At 45.8% G+C, this 10,231-nt stretch overlaps 1 protein-coding gene across 2 annotated transcripts in view; it reads left to right on the top strand.

The window, feature by feature from the left end:
* Positions 1–278: 278 nt before the first annotated feature.
* Positions 279–10,231, top strand: part of SLC35F4 (solute carrier family 35 member F4) — a 360,561-nt gene continuing 350,608 nt past the window's right edge. For both annotated transcript variants that reach the window (XM_058739164.1, XM_058739162.1), the window contains exon 1: positions 279–1,224. In XM_058739164.1, the coding sequence (XP_058595147.1) occupies positions 1,059–1,224 (166 nt within the window). In that variant the 5' untranslated portion in view covers positions 279–1,058. The remainder of the gene's footprint in view (positions 1,225–10,231) is intronic.

Raw genomic sequence — 10,231 nt, 5'->3', positions numbered from 1 at the left:
TTAGATCCTAGGTGTGTTTTGGTCTGGATGTTGAAAGAGGCTTGAAAGATTAGAGAAAAAAGGGGAAAGGAAAAAAAGGAAATTGTTTGAAGATTTGGAAAAATGAATACACTGAAGTAGACTAAAATGAAATGATGGAAGTAAAATAGAATTTGAAAAAATTAACACAAAATTAAAAAATATAGTAGACAAAGGTTAAAGAAAAAGGAATTAATGAGGTAAAAAAATTGAAATTAAAAATTAGAATTAAAAAATATTGAAATTAAAAAATTAAAATTTTTAACAAAAATTGAAAATAAAAATGAATTGTTTCTGTATTCAAGAAAAAGAGAAACGAAAAAGAGAAAAAAATTGAATAGATGGACCCATGAACAGACTGAAATACCACTGAAATTACTTCGTTTTCCCCTAGATGTCAAACTATGAAGCACTTTATAGTCCATAAACTAAGCAGGCAGAGTGTCTTGTGTTCCTGAAGAGTGAGGTTGGCCTAGTCAGGCAGGAATTAGTGTAATTGCTCCGTTCTCCACTAGATGGCGCTGCTTAGCTTATTGGGATTGTTGTGGCGCTTGTAGGTGCATGTGCGTATGCGCATGCGCGGAGTGGTGGAAATGGCGTCACCCAACTACTCAGCCTCTAGTATTGGAACTCTGTTCTGAACCGTGATCGGCAATCGCGCACCTGTCTTTTGTTCTCGGCTTCCGTCCACTCCCCGCTTTTACAAAGTCCGTAACCAAGCCCCAGGCAGCACCTCCCTCCTGAGTTTTGTTTCAGATGGGGCTGTTTTTCCCGACCCCTTACTTCTGAGGGACTGCGGCTTTGACCTGTTCCGCCCCTCTGTGGGAGGGTCTCACCGAGCAATGGCCAAGTGCTGGCCACACCCAGGAACGTTCACAGGACCGTGCTGCTGCCGATGCCCAGAGACTGTGGCCGGGTGCCAGCCCGCCCCAGAAAAAGTTCGTGAGATAGTGTAGCAGCAGCGTTTCAGGGATTATGGAAAATCACAACACATCTGGCACCAGGCTTCAACCCCAACGACCTTGTTCTAGCACCAGAGAATGTGGTTGTTCTCCCGGGTCTACTGGGACCTTGCCTTTGGGGGACCCACATGGCCTCTACCAGGTGTCCTCCCGGCAGGGGAACCGCCTCTCCCCATGTGGCCTAAAGAACCCCGGATCCCGCTCTGCTCCTGGGGATTCGACCTTCCCATCAGAGCACCGCCAGGTATTGAGCTGCGGAATTTCAGACTCTGAGCTCCCCCTGTTTATAGTCTTCATGGAATTTAAACCCTCTCCTTTCTCCTTTCTCCCTTTTTAGTTCAGCCCCTGCGGCTGTTTCCACTTTTCCATTTTCTCTCCAGCTGCTTTTGGGGGGAGGGTACTTTTCCCGTATTTGCCCCTCTGTCTCCGTCCTCTCTTCTCACACAAAAGCAGCTTCCTGCCCTCCGTGGCTTCTCTCTCCCTCAGTTCACTTCTCCGTGCCATGGACCTGCTAAATTCTGTGGCTCAGGTTGTGCAGATTGTTATGTTAATCCTCAGATCAGTTTTCTAGGTGTGCAGGATGGTTTAGTGTGGGTCTGGCTGTATTTCACGGACGCGAGACACACAAAAAACTTCCATGCTGTTCCGCCATCTTGGCTCCTTCTGGAACCAAATTGCTTTCTGAAGCCCCCACTTCCTAATATCATCACACCAGGAGTAAGAGATTCAACATATACATACTGGAGAGGAGGGGGAGACACAGAAACATTCAATCTATGCCAGGCAGATAACCTATCTCCCAGGGGCTCCAAGGTGAGAAGCCCAGAAAGAAGAAGACTACATATTGAATTACATCTGGAAATCATTGAATGAATACCTGTGGCCATATAAACACCTTGCTTCAATAGATAGTGTTCAACAGACAATCCAATTATGCAAAATGGTTTGGAGTTAGCTTCTATCATTTACTGGAGAAATAGTTTGCAATTCTTTAGCAGGAAATTCAAATTTATTACCGAAATCTGAAATAATTTTGTAGTTTACAAATACTTATGTTTGGTTCCGAAATACAACCAAAAGGAATAATTGTGTTGTGAAACTTATGTCATTAGAAAATCTGTCGTATTATAACAGCCGCATTTTAAAAGTTGAGAGTGTGCTATGTTCATACATTATTGGTTTCTAGATCCACAAGGCTTTTATGTATAGTTCTGGTGCTTGACATTGCTAACATGATTTTTCTATCCCTAAAGAGACTTATCATTCAGGTTGCATTTATGCAGTGCAGCACTTTGTTCAATTAAGTATATTAAAGTACAATCTGTGTGGCATAGGATCTGTTCCTTGGCTAAAGAATTAGCAGAAGGTGGTTTCTCTGGGTCCATTCTTCATTTGCCTCAATAAAGACAAAGTGTATTCTATCCAGAGACATTTCCTCAGAGGGCAGTAGAAAAATATGAAAAAAAAAAAAAACAATGAAGAAGAAAAAACAACTATGAAACTATAATTCTGGTGGGAATATTTATGTGTGTGCTTCTCAATGTGTGTGTGTGTGTGTGTGTGTGTGTGTGTAAGAGCAAAGTGACTATTTTTATGATCTGAAGTGGGACACATCTGAGAGTGAAAGGAGATACTATTAATAATTACAATGGGACAATCGGCATAAACTGGTATTGTCCTGGGCAAACTGGGACCTAAGGCCATCTAGGAGGGAGTGTATCAGACACCCCTTGTGTCACTCCAAATCCTAGCTTTTATTTCAGCCAGTGCAGCAGCCATCAGTTCTGCACAGGCTTCCACCAGTTGGCAAAGGTGCAACCCGACAGTACCTCATTTCTAGCACGCACCGCCTACCTCTATTTCTTCCCCAGTCTGCTCTGGTGGAGCAGTCTGATCACAGGATGGATCGCTGTGGGGCCATGCTCTGCCCTCACATGTGTACAACCTGGAAACACAGGGGCGCTAATCCTGTGGGCGTTAACCTATGGAGATGGAAGTTGATGGGTTGCTCAAATGGCTGGTTCTCAGATTCATTCACGAGGCCTCTCAGCATGTTTCTTAGGAAGGAGCACTGGGCTGTCCATTGTAGTGTGCCTCGAGAACCCATCCATGTGTTGTGTTTCTTCCTTCTCTGTTTCACTCCAGCCTGTATGCAAAATTTTGTCTCAGGCTTTGCTTTTAGGGAACCCAGGCTGCATGAGTTGGGACTGAAATTCTGGAGTGTGATCCCTCACCCGCCACAGGTGATAAGGACCCCATTGTTGGTGGTAGGTGGGGTGGGGCTACCTGGTCAGCTGCATCTCAAGTACTAAGACTCTTACCCGTGGTGAGTTGGTATGGGGTGCAAGCAGAAGGCAAAGTATAAGGTTGTGTGGTAGCTGTGGTCCCTAAGCACTATGGGAACTATGGTAATTGTAAGGATTGAGTTGGCTGGTGTTTTTAGACTACCTTAGAAGCTTTGAAAAAAGAAAATGAAGAAAATGATTGGGTCAGGTCAGTCACGTGTCAACACAAGGAATCTTCTGAAAGCCAGAAATGCCTTTATGGAAGTGTTTTAGGAGACTCACCTGCATATTGCGCTGAAATTCTTATCTTCAAGGTCACCCTCCAAGCAAGCAACTAGACCAGCCAGGATGCTGGCCAAAGGTGGGAGGAATCTAGATGGGAGATGGAGAAGGAAGATGTAACAGCAGCAACCTTTTTTGCAGAGATTATGGCTGGCTGCCAGCTTGAAGGGGACTATGACAGAGTGAATATAAAGAGGGGCACAAACAAGTATGAGAAATGGCTTGTGTCCGCCACCTTCTGTGCCATACTCTAAGTCTTCCTGCTCATGCCTTTGTGGTTGCTGGGCCTTTGCACAGTGCAGCTTGACAAGGATGAGCCTTATGCTTGGCCCTCTCATTTATCTGATGCTGGAGTGTTCTGGCACCACACCCTGGGAACCAGATCCATGCTGTCATGTGCAACTCACATGTATGAGGAAATTGACATCTGTAAGGCCATCTTTGGCCAGTAAGCATGAGAGTTGGTGGATAACTGCTTTCTTTTTTTGGGGTTACAATTTTCAGGGCTCCTTGGAGATCTGGTAGGAGAGGCAGCTAGTCACCTGTAACAGTGGCCAACCTGTTTAATGTATCCTTGATAATCCTGTCCCTCCTCTACTTTTCACTCCTCTGCCCTACACTCCTATTCCTTGAGATCACATTTTCAAACAAACTGCTTCATTTAAGACTTTGTCTCAGGTTCTGTTTGGGGGAGAGCCCAGATGAAGACAGCAAGAGAAAGTCGGCAAGTTGTAGGTACAAAGCAGAGGAAGAAACTGATCTGCTATTAAACTGCAGGAGTATTTCAGGACATCAGAGACCATTTAGTACTATGATATCTCTAATAATGAAGATGACACATTTAGGCCACATGCTTCCTTGTTAGAAACTCTGTAACCAGAGGATATAGCAATTTTAGAGCTGAAAGTATCCTTGGATCTCATTTTTAGCTCAACTCCTTTATTTTAAAGAAAAGGAAGTTTGGGCTGTGGATATATTCCAGGACATGTGATAAAGGGGATTTTACAGTATGTCCAACCATCCAGTACTAACCAAAATAATGATGAATATTCCCCAAATTGTAAAATTATATACCTGAGTCTTGAAGACAAAGCAAAATGGAAACAGGGTTAGAATAAGGTTAGTTGAAGGCTGACTATGTTCAAAAGGTACAGAGGGTGGGAGTATTTCAGAAAGAGAGAGAGGAAGAAAAAACCTTTCCAGCAGATGGATTTCTCGTGGGATTTGTTACGTTTTTGGCCACGAAAGAAAGGAACATAGGCACTCTGCGCACCAAGAATGTGACGTATTTAGCCACGTGAGGTGGGCACTATTATATCCATTTTATAGAGCAGGAGGTGGAGGCTCAGAGAGGTTAAGTGACTTTCTAAAATGTGTTGTAACCCAAGTACTTTTGATCGTATTCTTTCTATTCCCCCCTTATCATATTTTCTCTGCCAAAGAGAAGCCCTGGTTTCCTCTATCCTCAGTAGTTTGAGTTTGTAGGTAGCCTTGCTAGGGCTATATGCATGAGTCCATCAAAGGTAGAAAGAGATCACTGATCATTCCTTCTAGTCCCTCACCACATAGCTCTTAGGAGGGGAAAGACTCAGTTTTAGCATCAAGGTCAATTTAACATGCCTAGTTTCTACCTTTTCCTTCCCACTCCCATCTAAAAGGTTCTACCAGATGGCTGGTGATAACTTGAAAGTAATTTCATTGAAACGAAGAAGACGGTTTCTACCTAAAGTAGCACGGAACACAAATTTTAGTTGTAGGAATCAAAGTCAACGAGAGTATTTTTGCAAATCAATGACAAAAGTTTTAATAACGTTCTTGGTGCTTTTGATAACAGATTCATTCGTCTATTTGATACAGTTTTATTTTTTTAGTGCCCAGAGCTGTTCACTATGGTAGAAAGTAGCTGCACATGGCTACTGAAATTTAAATAGATTATAATAAAAATTAAAATTCAGTTTCTCAGTCATGCTAGCCTCACTCAAATGCTAAGTAGCCACCCGTGTCCAGTGGCTACCATATTGGATAGAGTGGGTGTAGAACATTTCCATCATCACAGAAAGTTCTGCTGGATAGTTCTAGCCATGCTGGGCACACTGGTAAATTCTGGGGATGCAGCAGATAAGGTAGATATGGTCCCTATTGCATGAGCTCACATTTTAGCGGGGAGAGAGAGACAAAAAATATGCAACTGAAATGATAATAGAAGGTAAGTGATATTCTAAAGGAAATTCATGATGTGCCAGGATAAAGAATATTAGGAGGCCCTTGTTTTGTATAGTGAGGTCACCTAAGAGAGGTGAAGAAGCCCCTGGGAAGGGCATTCAAGGCAGAGAGAACAACAGGTGCAAATGTCTTAAGAACTTACGTTTCAGGGAAGGGGAATAAAGGGCTTTGAAATATCTGGTGGAGAAAATTGGCCATCAAATGGTATCATACAAGCAGGTTCGTGAGAGAACAGCTTTAGACCAGTATTTAGAGAATATCTAGAACAATATTTGAGAACAATAGTTCTTAAACTAGTGTGCATTGAAATCATCTGGAAGGCTTCTTAGACCAGAGATGACTGAGTCTTACCCTCTGACTTTCTCATCTAGTAGGTCGGGTTGGAACCTGAGAACCTGCATTTCTAACAAGTTCCCAGGAGGTGCTGATGCTGCTGGTCTGAGAGCCACACTTTGAGAACCCCTGATTTAGTAGATGGGTTCTCAAATTTAGTAGGAATGAAATCCTGGACAGAGGACATAGCTGGCTGGGTTCCATAGCTAGTTAGTGGAAGAGACAGGCCCTAGCAAGTTCTCTGGGCTGAATCCTGGGCTCTTTGCTTTCTACCAGTCTCCCTGCTGTTTGCACCTTCAGATGCTTCCCAGTTCACTCTCTCTGCTTGCAGTGAAATCATGCACATCTTTCTCCAGACTTCTCATCTGCACAGTGCAGGAAAGTGGCTTCCACTTGCACCCTAGAGGTGGCCATCTACCTTGATGTGCAACATAGTGACTACTGACCTGGCAGCTGCTCCCAGAATTTTTCTTAGGGAGGGAGCTTTGTTAAAAGCTTTAAAAAAAAGTCTCTGTGCTGAAGAGGGTGCAGGAGCCAAAGCAAGAAAGAAGCCAATTAAACCACTAACTTTTTTTTAAAGTTCATTTATTTATTTTGATAGAGAGCAAGCGGGGGAGGGGAGGAGAGAGAGAGGGAGAGAGACAGAATTCCAAGCAGTCTCCACACTGCCAGCGTGAAGCCCGACGTGGGGCTCGAACTCACGAACTGTGAGGTCATGACCTGAGCTGACACCAAGAGTCCGATGCTCAACCAACTGAGCCACTGCGGCGCCCCTAACTTTGCTTTCTATTCTTGAAAAGAGGAGAAAAGGCAGAGAAGGGGAAGAGAGAAGAGGGAAAGTTGGGTTCTGTGTGGGGAGAAACAACCAGTGACAAATCCAGGGTGCTACAGTGTCTGAAGTTCCTTTAAAGATAAGGATGTTCAGTGTTTGATTGAAGTTGTTGGCATTGCTTCCTTGAAAAGTCCATTAAATATACACAGGCCCTGCGGAAAGTGTTCGTGAAATCAAGCACAGGACTACGTTACACATTTGGGCTAATGTGACCCAAACACTAGCTGGAGTATGGGTGGAGAGTGGAGGCAGAAGGTGAGATGTTTCAGCTGAAGCAGCGGTTCAAAGATAGGGGGAGTAGCCGAACCCACCAAGGCCCTTTGGACTTCCCTGGGGGGGGGGGGGAGGGGAGGACAGCAGAGGGGCCAGCAGTGTGCAGTAGCCTTACCTACATCCCACAGGGTGATGGGTTTGGCAGCCTGCTGGTGCCGTGAGAGAATGGGCGTGGCCTGGCTGAGAGAAACGCTTCCCCTGCTGCGCTCATCCTCGCTGTGGCCCTGGCCATTCTGGGGAAGGGGGGGGGGGGGCTTTGACAGTCTGGGGAGGAAGTGGGGTCCGGGACATAGCCCTGACTATGAACCATGTTTGCCTAAGGAGCAGTGTCTGGGAAAGGACCGTGGATTTGAAATCAGGAGAGGGACTCTCTTCCCTGCCATTGGTGGCCTTATCTGGTGCTTTAGGCAAAGGAGATAGTGGTTTAAAATGTGAATTCTGGAGTCAGCTGCCAAGCTTCCTAATCCCTGCTTTACCATATTTAGTTGTGCTAACTTGAGCAAGAAATTCAGTTTCTGCCTCAGCCAGGGTCCTGGCAGGAAAGAGATAGCACACTCAAGGAATTTAAGCGAAGGGTTTAACAAGGATTGTTTTCAGAGGTGTAGGAAGGTCAGGGTAACCAGCGAGGGACAGTAGAACCCCCAAGGACTAGCCGCAGAGGAAACCATTGTCACCTTTCTCCCTGAAGGGACAAGAGGAAGGAACAGAGTTACCTGCACCCTGGGAAGGGCTGTAGTGTTGTGGGGCCCCCTGGGCCGGAACTGTGGCCCTGGAAGAGGAAAGCAGCCACCGCCAGAATTGGCCCCACACGGAGGAGGAGGGGGGTGAAATGCCTATACTTTTCTTCAAGCCACTTCCTCCCATTGGCCCAACTCATCCGGACCACAGGGCAAAGAGGCCCTGTTGATACAAGTCACAGAGGCCAGTCTCCCAGGGACACAAAGCAGTGCAGGGAAGGGAACAGAACAGATACGGAGAGTCAAACTCAGTGTTACCAGCCCAGCTTCAACGAGCCTTCGTGTTCTCATCTGTAGAATGGGGATGCTGATAGTAATGGCAGGTACCTCACAGGGTCATGGTAAAATTTAAATGAGATGGCACATGTGAGTTTGGAGCTCCCTTGTCCGGCCCGTGGGACAGGCTCGGTGTTGTTAGCTCTTATTATGACGTTAAAGGTAGCCACCGGGCTGCAGGGAGAGACGCTTCTTTTGTGGGCTGTAATCCTGATTCCCTGAGGCTCTACCCTCTTGGTCCTTGCTGCAGAATAACCCAGGAGGGATCATACTCAGCGGCCCATAGATGCCTAGTCACGGCTGGTGAGTAACACGCTGAATCAGAGGGTTGGCAGTAGCCTTCCTCACACTTTTTTTTTAGCCTTGTTGATATTTAATATGTCAAGCTAGATGAGGCTTAGCCTGTCTGATGGAGGTGACCAGTTTTATTTATAGACTCAAATTCTGTGGGGGTGAGCAGTCCCAGGGGTGGGGATAGATAATCACTTTCCTTCCCCAAGAAATAACAAATTGGTGTGTTCATGGAGATTCTGGGACTGGCCTAACCCATGACACAAGCAGCTATGGCTTTGAGCTGCCCAGCACAAATGTTCTCACATTTCTTTTGTGTTGAAAAGGGACTCTCCCCCCTCCCTCACTGTCCCCAGGCTGAGCCCAGAAGCTGACCTGGCTAAGCATAATACCTCGCTCTTTCAGACCTGAATTAATCCAAGGGTTCAGAGATGACAGTTTCTTCTTTAAAGAAAGGAGACGTACAAAAATCAGCTCTCGGTATCTTCCAGATCTAGAGTTTCTGGAGGTTAGAACAAACAGCTAAAAAAGAAAACCTTAGTTTAAACAATCCAGTGATCAACCACAGGTATTTTACTCAAGGCGATATAAGCATATGGCTGACGAGTCGACAGACCTCGTGCCCAATCCTGAATGTGACCTGGGCAAGTTTCTTCATCCAAGTGCCTCCTTCCTCATCTGTGAAGTGAGGATAATTATTGTACCTTTTCCCCTACAGAGCTCAGCAGCTGGTAGTAGTGTAGGAGTTGGAGTAGATGGAGAATGGAGGGCATGGTGTCCTAGGGGGAGGACTAAACAAGATCATGTATGAGATTGCTTGGTACCTGGTACACCTATCATTTCTTATCTCTATTTAAAATTTTTTTTTCAATGTGTATTTATTTTTGGGAGACAGACGGACAAAGTGCAAGCAGGGGAGGGGCAGAGAGAGGGAGACACAGAATCCGAAGCAGGCTCCAGGCTCCGAGCTGTCAGCACAGAGCCCCACGTGGGGCTCGAACCCACGAAGCATGGGATCATGACCTGGGCTGAAGTTGGACACTTAACCGACTGAGCCACCCAGGCACCCCTCTTATCTACATTTTGAAAGAACCTAAAAACACAGATATCTGTGGAAGGACACAGAGGCTTTCCCAGCCCACAAAGTTCCATGTGGGTTTCCATGGAAAAGGTCACAGAAATTTCAACTATTCATGTTCACCCTCAAAGTCAAGGCCAGCATTCGGAGTTGACTGCAGTTTGACCCAAGATGTAGCATGAATCAAGAATTACACTTGTCAAGCTCAGTGGGAGAAGGTTTCAGCCGGAGAAGATTTTAAGAGATTAAATGTTTCTCCCAACATAAGACTGAATAATGGCTCTGCCCGATCCTACAAGGAAATAGAGCCACGAGGGTTCAGCCCTTGCCTTCTCGTGGGAGAGCCTCAAGAGAGACAAGGAGACGCTGGTCTGGCTCTGGCAAGCAGCGCTGACATGGGACCTGCCTCTAGTCACACACTGGGAGGCTGTGGTGGTGTCACTATCACACGGCCAGAACGTGTCCCTGAGACCCAGTCCTGCTTTGTTCTGGCTCTCGCTTGCATGGGAAAGATGCTGTGCCCACGGCTGAGCCATGGCCCAGGAGGAGCCAGGAGCATCTGCTATAGGGCCCGTCTTTGCTGCATAAGTGGAATTCTTTTCTTTTTGAAGTGCCTAGTGTTTGAGAGTGCTTCATTCTGT

The sequence above is a fragment of the Neofelis nebulosa genome, chromosome 7, assembly GCF_028018385.1.
Source record: "Neofelis nebulosa isolate mNeoNeb1 chromosome 7, mNeoNeb1.pri, whole genome shotgun sequence".
Lineage (NCBI taxonomy): Eukaryota > Metazoa > Chordata > Mammalia > Carnivora > Felidae > Neofelis > Neofelis nebulosa.
Note: the sequence above shows the minus strand (reverse complement) of the source record. Positions and strands in the feature narration are given on the sequence as shown.